Consider the following 20,146-nt stretch of genomic DNA (forward strand, 5'->3'; position numbering starts at 1 on the left):
TGGTTAAGAATCTGCCTGCCAGTGCAGGGGACACGGGTTCGAGCCCAGGTCCAGGAAGATCCCACATTCTGCAGAACAACTAAGCCCGTGCGCCACAACTACTGAGCCTGTGCTCTAGAGCCTGCAAGCCACAACTACTGCACCCGCGAGCCACAACTACTGAAGCCCGTGTGCCACAACTACTGAAGCCCAGGCGCCTAGAGCCTGTGTTCAACAAGAGACGCCACTGCAATGAGAAGCTGCGCACCGCAACGAAGAGTAGCCCACGTTCGCCACAACTAGATAAAGCCCGCGTGCAGCAACAAAGACCCAACACAGCCATAAATAAATATATACATACATAAATTTATTTTTAAAAAAGTTTATGAGAAATTCAAATAGCTATTGTTAAATTCAAGTACTAAAGCAGAGTATTCCAACCTAAACTCTATGGGGCCCCTGGTTTCCTGACCCCAGAGCAGATCAGAGACACAGGAAGATGGAAGTAGAGCAGATTACTAGGAGATGAGAACAATGGCCACTGCTTACCTTCGGTACTGGGGGAGAAAGGAAAAATAAAAACCAGCACCACAGAGCCTGGTATTTTGGAAGTCATTATTTCATAGTATAAGAACTGTCATTCATAATCATGACTAAATCAGTTAAAAAACTATATATAATAAGATCTATCAAAAAAATTTTCAAATATAGTGGTTTTATATTTTAAACTTTCAAAAGTTTAGTTTTAGTATTGGGATAATTCATCTATATGGAACATCTTTTTCCAGAGGTATTGTGTGTATGAAAACCTTACTAAATGAATATACACACAGGAAAATATTAGCTTAGCAGTGAAGGCCTTTATCAGTATGTGCTGATTATGTATTATCTGCATGGTAAAGCAACAACAAAATGCTCTTGGGTATCTAGGCTGACTTCCTGGAAAAATTATTACTAAATGAATTTTAAGTAAAAGTTGTATCTTTTTCAAAATGTTCTATTAATAAAAACATTGGAGCCAACAAGCAATAACATAGTGGGAATAGGAGTGCGACTAGATCAAAGTGGGAGCGCTCAAAAGATTAAATGGGGTAAAGAGAGAAAGAGAAGAAGCTTCAGAAAGAAAGAAAGTAGAAAAAAATGGAATGGGGGACAAGCAAGAAGAGGCCAGAGACTCTGAAGAGGTAGTAAGCTGGAGCATAAAATGTATCCAGGAAGTTCTGGGGAAGAAAAAACAGGTGACAAGTGCTGAACTGCACGGCTGGGCCAAATGTTTTTATTTCTCAAAAATGTTGAAAACAGGACTGTACATGAAGCTTTTTAAAATAATCATTCTCGCTCAGGCACAGGGCAATAGAACATAATTCAGCTGTTTCCTTACTTTGTCTAATGTAGTTATATTCAATTTTGAACAACAAATAAAGGGTTTTCTTGCTATCTATTGATAACATGATTTTTACTGGTAACAAGGGAAAATCTAGGCTTTATTCCTATTTCTTATCTAGGGGCAGCTATCTGCTTCCACAAGATTCACCATGTTTCTAAAAAGGACTCTGAAGTACCCGATTTAGGACTCTGCTCCTCCTAACGAACGGACTTTTTTGTTTTGGCCATTTTTTTTTTAAACTTTAAATCTCATGAATGAGCACTGCTAGCTCCTAACCCTGTTATTTTTCTTCCCAGCCACTCCTGTCTGCACCCTTGGTAGTGCTTCTCTTACCAAATGCTTTCAGGGACAGGAAGTAACAGCACCAAAATGCCACACCACAGCATTATAACCTACCACTGAGGTTGTGCTTTCCAATTTCCCAGGCTTGGTCAATGTAAACCTTACAGAAAGAGTTCTACTTCTCATGTGCCTAAGATAAGACTGAGAATAATTCACAAGATATCTACTATTCTCTCCTTAATTGAACCTTTTTTTTTTGCCACGCGGCACAGCTTGTGAATGTTAGTTCCCTGACCAAGGATTGAACCCGGGCCCTTGGCAATGAAAGTGCAGAGTCCTAACCACTGGATCACCAAGGAATTCCCCCTAATTGAGCCTTACGCTTAATAACCAATGCACCCACTTTTTTCTGGATAGGAAACTTTCATAACTTCTGTGTCCCCCTCCCCACCCCCAACAATTAGCTAGATATCTTCTTGCTCTAAAGTCAGTGCATGTCTCTCCTTAAAACAAACTACCCATTAACCTCCTAAATCAGTTGTTCCTGCCTAATTTTCTGTCCTAGCAAATCTGAGGAGAACAACATACTTCTTTCTACCTGTATTCATCATCATGAATGACAATAAATAAGAGTCACGTGGGAGGGGAAAAGGGTTGGGAGGTGTATTTGAAAAAACTCCAGAGTAGCTTCTAGTACAAGCAGGCTCCATCTGACTGAGAACTGACATTTTAACAACCAAATTTCTAAAAGGCTAGTTCGTAGGTAATAAGGATATTAAAGCCATAGCAGAAACTAGAAAACATAGCAAATTATTTCAGTATATGGGTTTCACCTACAAAGATGTATGAATATTCATTATGAGAGAGAAAAAAACCCAAGAGCCTCTGTCTCAAAGACTGTATTCTAAGGATCTCTCAGAAGTCCCCTACCCACTCTAAAATATCTCTATGGCAGCCATAAATCTGAGTTTACAATACCATTGATTTCTCTAGTGGCTGGTAGGATTTCTTTTAAAAAAATATATATATACATTACCAAACGTAAGGTAGATAGCTAGTGGGAAGCAGCCACATAGCACAGGGAGATCAGCTCGGTGATTTGTGACCGCCTGGAGGAGTGGTATAGGGAGGGTGGGAGGGAGGGAGACGCAAGCGGGAAGATATGGGAACATATGTATATATATAACTGATTCATTTTGTTGTGAAGCTGAAACTAACATACCATTGTAAAGCAATTATACTCCAATAAAGATGTTAAAAAAAATTTCTTAATTGTCCAAAATAATGAAGTATCTACCCTAACTTTGGGGTGCTCTGTGCTTAAGCTAGTAGCCTGGGCCAGAAAGTGATAATGCAGACCAAAAAACAGGCTCTTTTCAGAATGGCCATGATATAGAGACTGCTATTCCCAGTGCAGGGTGAGGAGGGACTAGAGTAGAACTGCCAGAAGCCAGTGGGCCAGGAGGCTGGGACATGGAGGCAGTAGCAAGAGCTAAGAACCATGGGAGGAAAGTTACGCAAACTCTCAATCCCCACTAGACAGGGTACAGCTTGCCTGTCAGCTTTTTCTACAATAAGTACATAAGTAGCTGGTAGCATTCTAAGGTGAAGACTCTCAGACTTGGTTAAGTAGCTGCGAGTGACAAAGGGAATCCTAAGCTGTAAACATTTTTATGGACACTGGATCTACCGTAGCACAAGTTTTGGGTTTCTCTAATGCTGTGGAGTTGATACATACTTTGACCTTCTGGTAGAAGCAGCTCAAAAGGATGAAGGGAATCCCTACAGCAACTGCATACTTAGGAGTGATTTAATGACAGGAATATGGAAAACAAAATGCTTCAAAGGATAGTTATTGATTGTATCTCAAGGAATTGCAAAGACAATAAACATGTTACAGGGTATTCCAAACACAACACAGATTCAAACTTAATATCCCACAGCAGCTGACTTCTGAAACATGGAAAATGAAAGGAGTTGATGTAGGAATAGTGGGAAAGGGAATTATTTCAAGATTTTCCTGTATTATCTTTGCATTTTTTAAAAAATAGAAAAACAAAACAAAGCAAATTATTTTATAAAATCCACTGTTTTTCTAAGCAGATTGGGTTACTTTATCAATTTTAGAGGAATTATAGTACCTCCATGAAAAATAAACGAAACAAAAGAATAAAACTCGCACATTCACTATCTCTTGCTATCAAAGCAATTTTAGGTCTGTTGAATTATTTAAGATTAAGAGAATATCAGTACAGTCAATCAGAATGCAATCGTTCCTAATTTGCATATGCAGGGCACTGGTAAATACTGTTCTAGCTGTTAACTAAATTTCATTATAATAAAAAACATTTTTCACTTTAGAGGAACTTTAAAACAAAATACTGTTAGTGCACTGTTAAAAATATTTTCCTAGACTGCAGGGTAAGAGATTAAACAAAAAGATGATATCCGGCCTCCCCCCAGGAAATTACTAAGGGAAAAAAAGTATTTTAAATCAAGTGAGGAACATGTAGGAGTGCTTCAAAGACCTTTCCCCTAATCTATCTCTCTTCCATTAAAGTTCTGGATCTTTCAGGGCCTTGTTTGGTGGTGGGCAGCAGTTTGGGAAAGTCACCTTAGCTTAAACAATGAACATCTGGACGTTTCGCATTAAAAGCTAATGCCACTACTCTGAGAGATGTTGATTCCATCTACCCAAAGAAAGCTTCTTACCTCGCTAAAGTATTTCCCACTAATACTTTATCAGGCATTACTGATAGACTTTCTTTTCTAACATAAAAGTGGGATTAAAAAGGTGACAAGGGCTTCCCTGGTGGCGCAGTGGTTGAGAGTCCGCCTGCCAATGCAGGGGACACGGGTTCGTGCCCCGGTCCGGAAAGATCCCCCAGGCCGCGGAGCGGCTGGGCCCGTGAGCCATGGCCGCTGAGCCTGTGCGTACGGAGCCTGTGCTCCGCCACAGGAGAGACCACAACAGTGAGAGGCCCGCGTACTACAAATAAAAAAAAAATTTTTTAAAAAGGTGACAAAAAATAAAAGAGATGATGACTAACAAGTTGTGCTCCCTCTGCAAAAGGGCTGAAAATAAAAGACTAAAAATGGCCGCGAATGCACTGCAGAGGTACCCACTAGGTAACTAGCAGTACAAAGAACATCACAATGCAAGAGCTTCCCATACACAATTTTCTTTCCCCAAGAAGTTCTCATAGATCTTAGGCAGGAAGGTCTCAGTTTAAGGAAAAGAGGCTGCCAGGAGTCACCAACTCAGGACCCTCAAACACTCAGTAGTCCCAGAGGCCTAGCCCTCCACACCCACCTCATCATCACTGTTAGACGTCTCCGAGTCTGAGGAGGCTGCAGGCTGACTAACAGGCGGCTCCTTCTCTTCAGAGTCACTTCGTTTCCGCTTTGCCAGGGACAAGAGCTCCTGAGAGGGCAAAAGTAGCCATGTGAGTTTTGTTCACAGAGAAAATATATCCAAAAATAATAAAATGCCCACCTTCTCTAGATCTCTTCTACTTCTTTGTGGTTTCACTTGAAGGACATCATCATGGGAACTTTGGTCACATGAACAGACCAACTGCCAGCACTCGTGCTAAAGAAATGCTTTCAAAGTCTGGAATTCCCTGGCTGTTCAGTGGTTAGGACTCTGATGTTTCACTGTAGGGGGCCCGGGTTCGATCCCTGGTCAGGGAACGAGGATCCCACAAGCTGCATGGCACAGCCAAAAAAAATCTGTTCCCTCACTCTTAATGGGAAATGTATGTCTGAAATGGAAAAGTGACTAGAAAACTAAACTGGAGGCTACCCCCGAATTTCCTCTGTAAGTCACAGAAGCACTGATTCTCAGCAATTGATACCATAAGAACTATGTCTACAAAGGTAATTTGCTCCCTGTTCTTATTGGTATAGCTAATACTCTGAGCACCCTCTTATTATATATAATTCATGGTAAAATTGGCATTTGTGGGGCTGTTCTGAATAAGCTGACAAACTACAAATTTCTGAGGTCATTTTTAATTTTGGATGCCTAAACCAGGAGGAAAAAAAATAGTATGTTTCTGGTGCTGAACCCAGAGTCAAGCAGTAAGTATGCTGGCCTCTACATGGGAATCCCAATTTGACAACCCCAATATTCCCATTCACCACCTCTGCCTTGTCCTGGTGATTTAAGGGAGTTTAAAGGAGAAGAGATACCCTATTTAGTAAGACATGACTACAACCAGGATTTGCTCTCTCACATGGTTTCCCTCTCCTGTTACTTCTCCCCAACTCAGTCCAGTCACTCAAAAACACAACAAAAGGATACTTTACTCTGGTTCTTGCTTTCTGCTATTATCAATACCAGCCCAAAATTATATTGTACTTACTAGATGCCAGGTACTTTTCTAAGCATCTAACATTTAATCTTCACAACCGCCTTAAGGTAAGTATCGTTATCTTCCCCATTTAAAGATACAGAAACTAAGGAGCAGGAGAGGTTAAGTAACTCACCCAAGGTAATACAGCTAGTACATGAGAGAACCAGGATTCAAACTAGGGCAGATAAAATCCTAGCTCCTATTTTAATCATGGTTTACATTTTCCCCTTGGGCCAAAAGAGAGAAAAATATAACTAATAAATACTAGTAGTATTATTCCTTGATGATGTTGGTGCTATACAATTATAGGTTAAGTGCCAAGACAAATTTTTTAAAAACAGACTGCTATAAAATATGTTTTCTTCTTCCAGTCTTTCTATTTTAGGAGTATACCCTCCTTGGCCAGAATGAGAAAATGACCTTCTCAGATTAACAGCTGACACCATCTCTTCTTCATAAGCAGTAACGAAATGTTGCTCTTCTCATTTCTTTAGATAGAGCTAGCATACTAACTTCCTGAAAAGACTTCAGATCATAAGAACACTCTACTTTTTCCACATCAAAATGGTAACTCCTATTGACCAAATGCAAATTACAGCAATGTTTGTGTGTTTACAGTCTTTTAAAAACTTGAGGGTGTAATTTACATACAGTACCTTTTATCCTTTCTTATGGATGGTTCTATGAGTTTGACAAATACATACAGTTGAACCACTCACACAATCAAGATATAGGACAGTTCCATCATCCCCCCAAATTTTGCTGTAAGTAGTGTACTTCCTGACCCTTTGAGGTTCACAAATGCACTAGAATTCTGTTTTAATACCAACTCATTATAACAGGGATTTGGATATGCTAGCAATCAAATCCTTTCCTGAAACAAGCAGTAGATATATTACAAACAGTAGATATCCATTAAAAGTTACTGTAACTAAAGTGTTAATGTGTTAGTATTGCCTACCTGTTAAAGAGATTCCACTCTATACTAAAAACCTAACAAATGTATCTCCAGCAGCAAACAACTGCATCTGATAGGCACAGTCCTTCCTCTTCTACTACATTAAATACCATATTAACAATAGTATAGAGACAGCAAAGACCTTCCTCTTAAAAAGTGTGAAAGATACCCTTTCCACAAGCTGAGAATTGTATACAAAGTTACTGGGGGAACTCATGGCAAGGCTACTCTTCATAGTTAAGTCCTTTATATTCTTTTTTTAAAATAAATTTATTTTATTTATTTATTATTTTTGGCTGCGTTGGGTCTTCGTTGTTGTGTGTGGGCTTTCTCTAGCTGCCGTGAGCAGGGGCTGCTCTTCCTTGTGGTGCACGGGCTTCTCACTGAAGTGGCTTCTCTTGTTGCGCAGCACGGGCTCTAGGCACGCAGGCTTCAGTAGTTGCGGCTCGCAGGCTCTAGAGCACAGCCTCAGTAGCTGTGATGCAAGGGCTTAGTTGCTCCGCGGCATGTGGGACCTTCCCGGACCAGGGCTCGAACCCGTGTCCCCTGCATTGGCAGGCGGATTCTTAACCACTGTGCCACCAGGGAAGCCCAAGTCCTTTATATTCTGAGGGCTCATAAATACAGCTGGACACACTAATGTGCAACAGAAAGGTCTTGCCAACACTCCACACACGAAGAGATCATCAGATTTGTTACCTGTAGGCGTTGATTTACCAACACCAATACTCAAAAAAGCCAATCTAAAACTGATTCATGCACAGGGGGTAGGTCCTTCTGCAGCTCTCTCCTGCTAGCCCACTTCACTGTGCCACACTGGTTGAGATAACATTTCTGTGTGTCCAGTGGTTCTCTCTCACCATCCTCCCTGTATTTCATCACATCTAGTGAAAACCTCCCCTACTTATCTCAGCATTCCTCTAGGATGGAATGGCTGTGTGGGGTGCCCACATGGTTTATCAAACTTAAGCTGAACTAAAGATCTGCTGAGAGTAATGCCAATGCCCAACACACTATAGGTGACTGTGTAGGATGGCACATCTGGCTTCTAGAGCAGTTTCATTAACATTGCTTGAAAACCATATTTAACAATAAACTAGACCGCCAAATTGCAAGTCTAATTGCACTAAGGTAATATTTATTAAAATAGTATTATTCTGGTTAAAATTAGAATTCTAATCCATCAATATATGAAGGCTCATAAACCTTAGGATTTAATTCCTCCACCCCATCATTCACAAACAGTGTATTTTTGCAATGCCATGTCGGGATCAATCTGTAATAAAGCAACTTATTTAAAGGAAATTACTTACTTAAAGGAAATTAAATCTCATCTCTTTAATCAAACCTCCCATGATCACACAAAAGTGGGATACAGATTCTGCACCCCAGAAAAGGAGAAAAGCCCAAATGGATAAACCTCAGAGGTCTTTTATAGCTAATTAGCATGCTGAGCTCTTTTTCACGTATTAATTCCACAAATACAACTAATGCAAGTGATTACTACCATCTAGGGTGACCAAACATCTTGGTTTGCTTAGGACTGTCCTGGTTTTAGCACTGAAAGTCCTGAATTCTGGGAAACTCAGTTCCTGGCAAGCGGGACAGATAGTTCCCCTGCTACCAGCACCTACTATATACCAAGCTGTGGGTAGAAAGTCAGGAATAAGAGATACATAGTCCTTGACCTCACAGAATTTAAAATCAAGTGAGGGGGTGTATGTATAACTGATTCACTTTGCTGTACTAACCTGAAACTAACACACTTTAAATCAATTATACTCCAATAAAAATTTAAAAATAAATAAATAAAATCAAGAGAGGGAGACAGACAATAAACAGGTAAAGAAACAAGTATATCTAGTGATAAGTGCTAAGAAGGAAGTGAATCAAAGTGAGTGCGGAACCTATCTGCAATAGGGTGATTGGGGGAAGGCTTCTCTGAGGCAATGGTATTTAGGCTGAGACTAGAAACGGGGGGAAGACACAGGGGTGCAATCTTCTGGATAGAAGTCTTCAGACAGAATAGATAAGGCACTGGACTTCTCTAGTGGTTAAGAGTCCACCTGCCAATGCAGGAGACACGGGTTCGATCCCTGGTCCGGGAAGATCCCACATGCCGCGGAGCAATTAAGCCCGCGAGCCACAACTACTGAGCCTGCGCTCTAGAGCCCATGAGCCACAACTACTGATCCCGCATGCCGCTACTGAAGCCCGCGTGCCTAGAGCCGATGCTCCGCAAAAGAAGCCACCACAATCAGAAGCCCACGCACCGCAAGGAAGAGTAGCCCTTGCTTGCCGCAACTAGTGAAAGCCCTCATGCAGCAACGAAGACCCAACACAGCCAAAAATAAATTCATAAATAAATAAATTTATATGTAAAAAAAAGGATAAGGCCCTGAAATTGGCAATAGCTTGGCTTAACCAAAGAACTAAAAGGGAACCAGGGTGACTAGAGCTTCATAGGCAAGGGGACGGGGGTGGGGGTGATGGAATGAGGCAGGTTAAAGGTAAGAAGAAACCACATCATTCCCAGGTTTATACAGCAGGATCAGGAAAATGAATTTCATTTGAAGGCAGTGGGGAGCCATCAAATGGTTTTAAGCAGGGAAGTAACCATCCCCTGAGGGTTTTTAAAATAGCACTCTGACTGACAGAAGAACAGATTACAGGGCCAGGGAGGAAGTGCAGAGAGGAGTCCACAGCAGAGTCATCAGAGTGGATGGTGACCTGGACAAGGTAAGAAGCCACAGGGACAGAGAGAAGTGGGAGGACTTGAGAGAAGCTAAGAAAAGAGTAGTAATTCATAGAGGTTTAAATCTGAGACATTATTTTCTATTATTTCTTTCATATCAAAATTTTTGATTGAAGAACATCATTCCAATAGTGGACACTGGTTATTTTTCAGGAGTAAGGAACAGAGCCATTGCGTGCATATACGTTTCTGGAACAGGGAGGTATTTTTGTTTCGCTGGAACTGTTTCAACAAGCATGTACTATTTTTATCATTAAAAAAAATACAAAAGAAAACAAACCAAAACAATGAACATACACACGAAAACCCTTCTGAAGTAGTAATTCCAAAGTGACAGTGTAACATTCCTTTACATTTCACATGACTGGCATGAAATGTGGCAACTTCCCTTTCCAATTTCTAGCAAAGTGATTATAATTATAGATAAAATACTGAGTTACATAAATGCCCACAATGTCATAGAATTGATAAAATAAAACCAGTTTTCAACACATTCAAAATAAAAGGTACATTAAAATTTTTTAAAAAATTCTACTACTGTTACTTGTTTCTACTTGGTTCCCTCTTCTAATACACTTTCTAACTAATGCACATTTCCATGCCTTATAGAAGAGGTTTCAGTATTACAGCAGAGGGGCTAAAGCAAGAACTCCCAATCTGACAGTGTTCCTTTACCTCTAAGTAATACTACTATAATCAGAAAAGTTAGAATCTAACTTTCTACTGTGGATATGCCAAGCAGCATTTGCTTATTCAACAAAGATCTATTGTCTACTCTGTGTCAGGCAGGCATTATTTTCAACTACGTACTTAAATGTCTCCACTTGAGTATCTCATAGACAACTTTAATCTCTACACATACAAGACTGAACACATGCTCTTCACCTTTAAACCTGATCTTCCTCCAGGGTTCCCCATCTCATGCCAGAATCTCCTCTTCCTCACCCTCAGCATCCAACCAGTCATCAAATCCTCTGTTTTACAGCATGAATATTATGTCCAATTAATCTACTTTCTGTCGTCTCTATAGCTACACCAGTCCAAGTCAGGCATTCATTCAACAAATACTGACAAGGTATATGCTGCAGGCCAGGCACTGTTCTAGATGCAGGGATACTACATTGAACAAACAGTCTTGCCCTCTTGGAGCTTCCATTCTAATGGAACTTATGCTCTCCAACAGCTCTCACCTGGACTCCTCTACCTGCCATCTAACCAGTGTCCCTTCTCCAGATTACTCTCCACATAGCAGCCTGGGAAAACTTTTCAAAAGACAAGTTGGAACACCTCTTTCAGCTTAAAATCCTTCAGTGGTTTCTCATGACCCTCAGAATAAAGTCCACAGTCCTTACAATTGCCAACCTGGACCTGCCAGTGGCTTAAAACGTCTTTTTAACCCCAGCCCACAGAAAGATAAATGATACCTTATGACCCTGTATATACATACATACATATATGTGAAACACAAGTTTTATGAAACAATACTCATCTTTACTAGGTCTGACATATGATTTTTTTTCTATTTCATTCAATTTCGTTTTTATTTTTAACACTGGTTGTGATTCACTAAACTGGCTTTTCCATCCTCAAAGGGTCCAAACAGACTACTTCTGCAGCTTCATTTGTACCACTCTCCCTCCACTAGTGATGTCCCAGTCACTCTGCTTCTTTCAGTTTCATGAGGGTGCTAGGTCCTTCCTGCCTCAATGCTTTTGTACGTTTTGGTCCCTCAACCATGAACAATCACATGTCCCTGTACTCTTCAGTCTCTTATCTCCTTATCCCTAACCCATATTCCAGATCTCAGTTTAAATGTCACTCCCATCAAGCAAGCACAGAGTCCCTGGTCAAACTCTCACAGCACCCTTGCTCTTCCTTCATAGCCTGTAACGCAAGTGTAAGGAAATGACTCTGAGCAATGCCTGCCCCTGTCCCTCCCTTTGCCCCCATCCCCTAAGATCCTTGAAGGTAGAAACTGCTTCGATTTTGTTCACCCAATAGCCCTATTGCCTCGCTCTAACACATTTGTTGAAAGAGTAAAAAAAAACAAAAAAAAATCTTTGCCCTTGGGGAACTTACAGTCTAGGGAGCAAATAAGTACACCAAGAGAACCAGGGTTGAAAGATAGGTTTTGAATTTTTCCTGAAAGCCTCTCTGTTAAAGCTCCCATGGGACTCAATTTTCCCTGCACTACTTCTAAAAGAAAATCAAGTGAAATTGGCAGATGAGTTACATCAGGCTAGATGCAACATTATGACACAAATTTAAAACTTCACAAGTTAACCCCAACACTTCTCACAAGTTCATCCTAGACTTCAAACTCTGCTCTAATGTAAAAAGACTTTATCAATGAGAAGCACAACTTTTATTTTTTATTTTTTTAACATCTTTATTGAAGTATAATTGCTTTATAATGGTGTGTTAGTTTCTGCTTTATAACAAAGTGAATCAGCTATACATATACATGTATCCCCGTATCTCCTCCCTCTTGCGTCTCCCTCCCACCCTCCGTATCCCACCCCTCTAGGTGGTCACAAAACACAGAGCTGATCTCCCTGTGCTATGCGGCTGCTTCCCATTAGCTACCTATTTTACATTTGGTAGTGTATATATGTTCATGCCACTCTCTCACTTCGTCCCAACTTACCCTTCCCCCTCCCCGTGTCCTCAAGTCCATTCTCTACGTCTGCGTCTTTATTCCTGTCCTGCCCCTAGGTTCTTCAGAACCTTTTTTTTTTTTAGATTCCATATATATGTGTTAGCATACAGTATTTGTTTTTCTCTTTCTAACTTACTTCACTCTGTATGCCAGTCTCTAGGTCCATCCATCTCACTACAAATAACTCAATTTCATTTCTTTTTATGGCCGAGTAATATTCCATTGTATATATGTGCCACATCTTCTTTATCCATTCATCTGTCGATGGACACTTAGGTGAGAAGCACAACTTTTAAATTTCCCACCTTTTATGGGGAAGGTTTATGGAAGGATACTTTATAACAATGCTATTTTTAATACATAATGTCTAAAAATAACTCCTAGAAAATACTTAGGGGCCTATTGTTTCAAAAAATTTTTAATTTATGGTTACTTCAAGTAGAATGAGCAGAGAAAAAGAGGACAGAACAACACAATCCCCATTTTAAATAAGGATGGAAATTATGAAATAAAGCATCCCAGTATGCATGTAGCTTTTTTTCCCTTGAAAACGGCAGAGTAAAGTTTTTATAAATACTGAGTTGTATTTATCTGAATAGACAACTCTGATTCCTTTATTATCTTGGATGCTTTTCATGTTATAGCACCCACTGCATAGATATTATTCCATAAAGAGTGCACATGTTATCTCCATGGAGGTACGTGGTGGGGTAAAAAAGCCTAGGTTTGGCTCAAATTCTGTTATTTTTTTCCAAGAAGCATCAAAAGCAAGTATCTCCATGATTTGCAATTCTGAAATGTTGAAGAAAGGGTGTGGCCAACATAAAAAAATAAGGTCACTATCAGGTCATATGTTAAAATAAATTCTTCAAATTCTCAAAGGTCTGAGTTTTTAAAACCTTTGAAAGTTAAAACAAATTTTAAAGGACTCCAATTCAGTTACTATATACCTCTTCCCACCAAGAAGGAGGAAGGGAAAAAAGAAACAGGTCCCCAAAAAAAATCATCCCAACAATTCAAACAGCTTCAGGGATTTAGAAAAACCAGCAGCTTTGCCACTTTGAACATCTCTGTTAAGTTATTTTGCTTGTATGTGCACACACTATGGCTGAGACAGGAAGCTATTTCTCTCCCAAACTACTTACAGTGTCTTACTAAAAGATTAACTTGCATACAGACAGTGGTCTCAGTGTTTAACACAAATAAGTACCTGGGCTGTACCTGGTAAAAATGCAGAGGAGAGTCCCCAGAGAGTCTGATTCAGTAGGTCTGGGATGGGAGCCCCTGCAAAGTACATCTTAAACAAGCAACCCAAGCAGTTTCTGACACACATGTTCCTCCTCTCACCACCAGGAATAGCCAATGTAGAAGGCTAAGGACTAATTTGGAGGTAATATTTCTGACATAATGGCTTAGATTCCCACCTGGAAAACTCAGAGACAAAGGATCTCCTTATTAACTGTGCTCCACTCTAACACTTGACACTCAGAGATTTGTCATGGTTTGTTCTTTTCCACTAGACAGCAAATACAATGTTATACCCCCCCAACGAAGACCCAGAACTAGATGGAGCAGTCCAAGGCATCTTGGTAAGGAAAGGTCCAGAATGCATAATTTTGTTCAGAGGAGTCCTAAAGACCCCAAAACTAGGCTGACTTTAAACTTCTGCTAAAGATCTCTGGAAGATCTTCTAGAGAGCATAGATCTTTTTGATTCCTCTGAGAGCCTCGCACAGTGGTGAACATATAGAGAAGGCACTAGTGCCTGTCAGGATGCACAGGAAAAGGGAATTCTGATCTGGTTCCCATCTGATAAAAGAAGGCCAATGAGTAGTTGAAAAGGAGGAAGTTGAAATTGCTGTTAAAATGCATTAGGTATTACTTACAAATTTTATGCTAATTTCTTTTTACAAATAGATAAAGTTGGGTTTAAAGTTGCAATCCCTCCAGTTCCCACTTTGGAAAAGTTTTCTGTGGATCAGAAAAATCTCTCTACTATAAAAGGAAGCTCTCAACTCATTTCATATGTCAGACTTCTGTGGAAAATCACCAAAGACAGAATAATTTACAGCTTAGTTCATGCATCATCAGAACAGGTGACTTAAGAGTGCTTCACCAAGGAAGTCCCCCAAATAATTTTTTAAACTGATGTATCAATTTTCTCTGAACTATTCAATATACTTTACAAACATGAATTCTAGCAACACAGAAAATGGCTGTGAAACATCATTTTCATTTTGCAATATTAAAAACAGATTAAGTTAGTATAGTGGAAAGAGTATAGGTCTTGTAGTTGTAAGATCTGGGTTGAAATGCCACTAACAAGTTGTGTGAATTTAGATAAATTACATCTTCAACCTCCATTTTCCTCATATCTAAAATGGGGAAGGGGCTTCCCTGGTGGCACATTGGTTAAGAATCCACCTGCGGATGCAGGGGACATGGGTTCGATCCCTGGCCCGGGAAGATCCCACATGCTGCGGAGCAACTAAGCCCATATGCCACAACTACTGAGCCTACGCTCTAGAGCCCGCAAGCCACAACTACTGAGCCCACGTGCCACAACTACTGAAGCCCGCGTGCCTACAGCCCGGGCTCCCCAACAAAGAGAAGCCACCGTGATGAGAAACCCATGCACAACAACAAAGAGTAGCTCCTGCTCACCACAACTAGAGAAAAGCCCACGCACAGCAACAAAGACCCAATGCAGGAAAAAATAAATAAATAAATAAATAATTAATTTAAAAAACAATTTTTAAAAATATTTTTATAAATTTCAGGAGTCTTCCGGGTGAGAACATTTTCAATTTACCTTTTACTTCCTATCCCATTACAAGGTGTCTATCCCTTTTATACTTCTCCACAGGCCCCACTACTCCCCACCTCCCACCTCCATACCACCATTTTCAAAACAGCCCTCTTTTCTTCAACACATCTTCAGTCCCTTTCTTAAAGTCCTCCTCCTTCATGCCCTAATATTTAATTTCTGAGACCGCTGACCTAATACAAAGGACTCCCAAGAAGTCATTTATAGAAATGCTTTAGTTTCTAAGTGCTTGTACCAACATTAATTTTTTTTTTTTTTTTTTGGCCTCTCACTGTTGCGGCCTCTCCCGTTGCGAAGCACAGGCCCCGGACGCGCAAGACCCAGCGGCCACGGCCCACAGGCCCAGCCGCTCCGCGGCATGCGGGATCCTCCCGGATCAGGGCACGAACCCGTGTCCCCTCCATCGGCAGGCGGACTCTCAACCACTGCGCCACCAGGGAAGCCCTAATTCTCTTTTTAAAAAATAAATTTATTTTAGCTATTGATTTTTGGCTGCATTGGGTCTTCGTTGCTGTGCGCGGGCTTTCTCTAGCTGCGGCGAACGGCGGCTACTCTGCCGTTATGGTGCACGGGCTTCTCATTGTGGTGGCATCTCTTGTTGCGGAGCACGGGCTCTAGGCGCACGGGCTTCAGTAGTTCTGGTTCGCGGGCTCTAGAGCGCAGGCTCAGTAGTTGTGGCTCACGGGCTTAGTTTCTCGGTGGCATGCGGGATCTTCCCGGACCAGGGATCGAACCCCTGTCCCCTGCATTGGCAGGCGGATTCTTAACCACTGTGCCATCAGGGAAGCCCCCAACATTAATTCTTACAAACACTTAATCCTTTATAATGACTCAATCAGATACACAAGGCTGATGTTTTGGGGGTTTTTTGTTTTTTTTTTTGCGGTACGCGGGCCTCTCACTGTTGTGGCCTCTCCCGTTGCCGAGCAACAGGCTCCGGACGCGTAGGCTCAGCGGCCATGGCTCACGGGCGCAGCCGCTCCGCGGCATGTGGGATCTTCCCAGACCGGGGCACTAACCCGTGTCCCCTGCATCGGCAGGCGGACTCTCAACCACTGCGCCACCAGGGAAGCCCAAGGCTGATGTTTTTTCTAGACTTTACTGTTATGGCCCAAGATACATAGCTAGAAAACAGTATAGCCCAGCCTAGAACTCAAAAATTTCAGATTCTAAGTTCAGTACTCTCTCTACTCAACTTATAGAACTATTATCTCTTGCATATCCTTTCTTTATATCATTTGTTCAAAAAATATGGGGAAAAACCCTCTTTGTATCTTCTGGTATCACTGGAGCACTGCTACAAAGGACAGCTTCCTCCCTACAGTATTTTCTAGAGTATATAACAGTTCAAGCAACCCCAAGACAGTGAGACCAAAAGTTCGTTTCAATGTCTCCTGTACGTCTTTCAAATAGAAAGAATTCTGGGATGCTGCATGAAAAGGGCCAAGAGGCCCCGCCACAGTCTCTCCATGACGCCCTAGATATTTCTCCACTTATGCCCTCTTTCCTCCTCCCATGAGCCGTCTTGGGTCTGACATCTCAACAGAGACCCTTCTCAAACACAAACGACCCTAGCTGCCAAACAGATTCGTGCCCACAGCTACGTATTCCTCGCCAAGCACGACAGAGGTTCCCCTCCTCTCTGTTCACACCCTTGTCTGAAAAACTTCATCTTCCAGAGCTTGCACCTTCTCGGCCTCCCTCCCCCCCACCGCCCCACGATCACCCTTGCACCTCCTCCAAAACCTCCCAGTCTCCCGGGTTGGCGGGCGATACTTCCTATCTCTCCGTGCCCGGATCGCCTGGCCTGCAGCCTGCCGCCCCGATCTGGCCCTGGCAGACCAAGGACCCCTCGAGTCCCCCGGGCCCGAGGCCCACCAGCCTGGCCCCTGCCCCGCCTCCCAGCCCAAAGCGCCAAGTCCTCGGGGCTCTGTCTCCAGGCCCCGGCCAGACTCCAAGAGCCGCGGGCACTGTGGGGAGAGCAGAAAGGGGCGGCAGCGGGCGTTCAGGACACGAGGCAGGCCGGGCGCTCCAGCCAGGAGGCCCGGGGCCCGACCGGCTCCCGACTACCGTGGCCGGGACTCAGCTCTCCCGCTCCGCTGGCCCGCGCCTCCGCGGCCTGCCCTCACCTGATCCAGGTTCTCGTCGCTGCCGCTGTCTTCCGTGTCTGAGTCGATCACAACGCGGCCTTTCCGCTTCTTTACCATCGTGGTCCCCCGGCTCCCACGCCGGACGCCGCCCGGACTCCCCTCTTGCCCGCCTGCCAGTGGGACCGCCACTGCCGCCGCCGCCGCCGCTGCTCGACCCACACAAAGGCGACCGCGCATGCGCGCTCCGCTCCGCCCCTGGCCCCGCCCCTTGCTCGTCGCACGCCGTTCGCCGGCGCCCAGAGCCCCGCCCACCCCGCCCCAGACGCAGCGTGGGAGGCGGGGGCATCGGGTTGGGTTCCGGGCTCTGAACCGCCGTTCCGTAACCAGCGCTGCCCGTTGGAAGACTTGGGTGTGTCTCTGCTGCGGGGCTGAAGCTTCACGTGCTGCCTACCTGTCGTGGACTGCAGCGGCAAGCATCTGGGTCCTCTCTAAGGAGCCTTTCAACTGTCCGACACTGATGGAGTGTCGAGGGCACCGACAGGGCCGTCCGCCTGGGAGACACAAATCAGCTGGACCACGCTGAGGGCACCTGTCGTGGGATGAAGCCTTCCTACCTGGGCTTTGCGAATGACAACTGAGCTGGGACGTGGAGGATGCATCTGATTTACCCAAAAAAAGAGTAGCGGGAAGGGTGTTCCAAGCAAAGAACCTCTTGGTCAGAGACCTAGCGATAATAGAAAAAGTTGGGCTCAGGGAACTGAAAGTTCATTATGGCCGAACAGAGGGTACGGTGTGTGTGGATGAGGCCGCGGAGGGACCCAGCGGCTGAATCATTCAGACCTAATAAACTCTTAGGAAGTTTGAACTTTGGAAGTTTGAACTTTGGTATTGAAAGATTCTAAAGTGAAGAACGGCATTATCAGATTCGTGTTTTAAAAAAATTACTCTGGCTGCAGTGTGGCGAATGGATTACAAAGGAGGGAGACTAAGGCAGGGAAACCACAGAGGCTATTGATTGCATTTTGGCAAAAGATGATGATGCCCTCAAGTAAGGAAGAAGCAGTGGAATTGGAGAGAAGTGGATGGATTCTGGATAATTTGGAAGGTAGCATTACCAGGACTTGAAGATTAGTTGCGAGAGGGAAAATGTGACGTTCCAAATACAAATGCTGCTCAGGTTCTGGCAGCTGGTGGGTCCTTCATGGAGATAAGGAACACAAGTGGAGAGGAGGTTGGGGAGACTGGAGGGTGCAGGAAATCAGTTCAGTTTTATGCCTGTTGAGGTCCGCTGATAAAAACAAATTCAGAAGTGATTTCTTTGTGGGACTTGGAATATAAGGTAGGGAGCGTCAGCAATAATAATTTGAAACTGTTCTCAAAAGTTTTTGGAGTCCATTAATTCTTTCTTCTGGTAGTGAACTTGAGAGCTAGACTTCAGTCTTCCCTGAGCTGTTATTGGGCAGAGGCAGGCTGATGAGTTCTTGCTGTCTGGTTTCCCTTTTCCTTTCCCCTTTACTGTCTATATTTTATTTTCTCCAGCAAGTTTGTATCACAAATGTGCATGCTTTAAAATAATAATAAGAGAAGATATAACATACACAGAAAATCCCTGGAACTAAACACACCTACATGTCAAGTTTGCTGCCAGTTAGCTTGAAAAGGGTTCAGGATTAAGGTAGAGAAGACAACCCAAATAAGGCTCAACTATCTCTTTACTCCAAAAGATTTTTTCCTAAGAGAAGTCCCCTATACTTCTCTCCCCCAGCATACCCTTGGAACTGAGCCCATGGCCAAGATGACCCAAAATGACCAGGTCATCTCCCTTGCTTCTAGCTACCCCAAAGGCTGGTGCCCTTCTCTGAGGACCCTCTCTAAATGTGTGAATAAAAGAAAGTCATAATATAGTCAATGACTATATTGCAGTCAATGACTGCAATGAAGAAAGATATGTTCTTTATTTGAGTGAAATCTATTGATATTGATCTTTCTGCAAGGGGTCTTCTAATGCGTCATGGACTGGAGTTAGTCCATGCTGAGACTAAACTGAAATGAATGAATTAACATTCTGTACTCTAAATTTCCTCTTGAGTTGGCTTCCCAAGGAACACAACCTGTGAAAGTTTCCCCTTGTAAAATGAGGATAATGATAATATCTGCCTCTTTGGGTTATAATAAGGTATAAATTAGTTAACACAGGTTAAAAAAGGTGCTTAGACTACTTCCTGGTAAAGAGTAAGCACTCAGTAAATGTCAGGTATCATTGTTATAATTGGAGAGGCAGATTACAGTAGAGTGGGAAGGGGCTGGAGGAGGAGTGTTGGAGATGGGAGATTTTTATTTTTTAATTTGTACACGTTGGTGTTCTGTGAACTTATTACACTGAGTATGAATTTTTCATAATTTTAAAATGTTTTTGGGGGGAATAGAATAATTTTTAAATTATAAAAACGATTCCTACTTATTATAAATAAATTTAAGGGCAGAACATAAAGGAATAAAAAAAACTATGTAAAATTCTCCCATCCCAAGATATCCATCCACTCTTTATCAAAACAAAATTGTTTGCATGTGTGTACATTTGTTCAACATGTATTTATCAAGCGCCTACTATATGCCTGAGCTCAGGCACTGAGCTAGATGCTGAATAAGACGAAAAAGTCACCAAGACAAGATCTCTGCTCTCAAGAGACTACATTTATTCACACATACACATTGCAAAAGGCATGCACATTTAAAGTGCTGTGAGGATCCCTTTTCATGCAGACCACCCGAGAGGACAAAAGAGATTTTTTTTTTTAAAAGCTTGTTTTATTTTTGTTTTTTTAAATGTATTTATTTATTTATTTATGGCT

The 20,146-nt window shown here is 42.4% G+C and overlaps 1 protein-coding gene across 1 annotated transcript in view; it reads right to left on the reverse strand.

Moving 5' to 3' along the window:
- RTF1 (RTF1 homolog, Paf1/RNA polymerase II complex component) overlaps positions 1–17,531 on the reverse strand; it is a 46,609-nt gene extending 29,078 nt beyond the window's left edge. Inside the window, exons 1-2 of the mRNA XM_007460153.1 lie at positions 17,334–17,531; positions 4,962–5,072 (exon numbers count right to left, since the gene is read on the reverse strand). Coding sequence (XP_007460215.1) covers positions 4,962–5,072; positions 17,334–17,531 — 309 coding nt within the window. The remainder of the gene's footprint in view (positions 1–4,961; positions 5,073–17,333) is intronic.
- Positions 17,532–20,146: the final 2,615 nt, after the last annotated feature.

Source organism: Lipotes vexillifer, unplaced genomic scaffold, assembly GCF_000442215.2.
Source record: "Lipotes vexillifer unplaced genomic scaffold, Lipotes_vexillifer_v1.1 scaffold408, whole genome shotgun sequence".
Classification (NCBI taxonomy): Eukaryota; Metazoa; Chordata; class Mammalia; order Artiodactyla; family Lipotidae; genus Lipotes; species Lipotes vexillifer.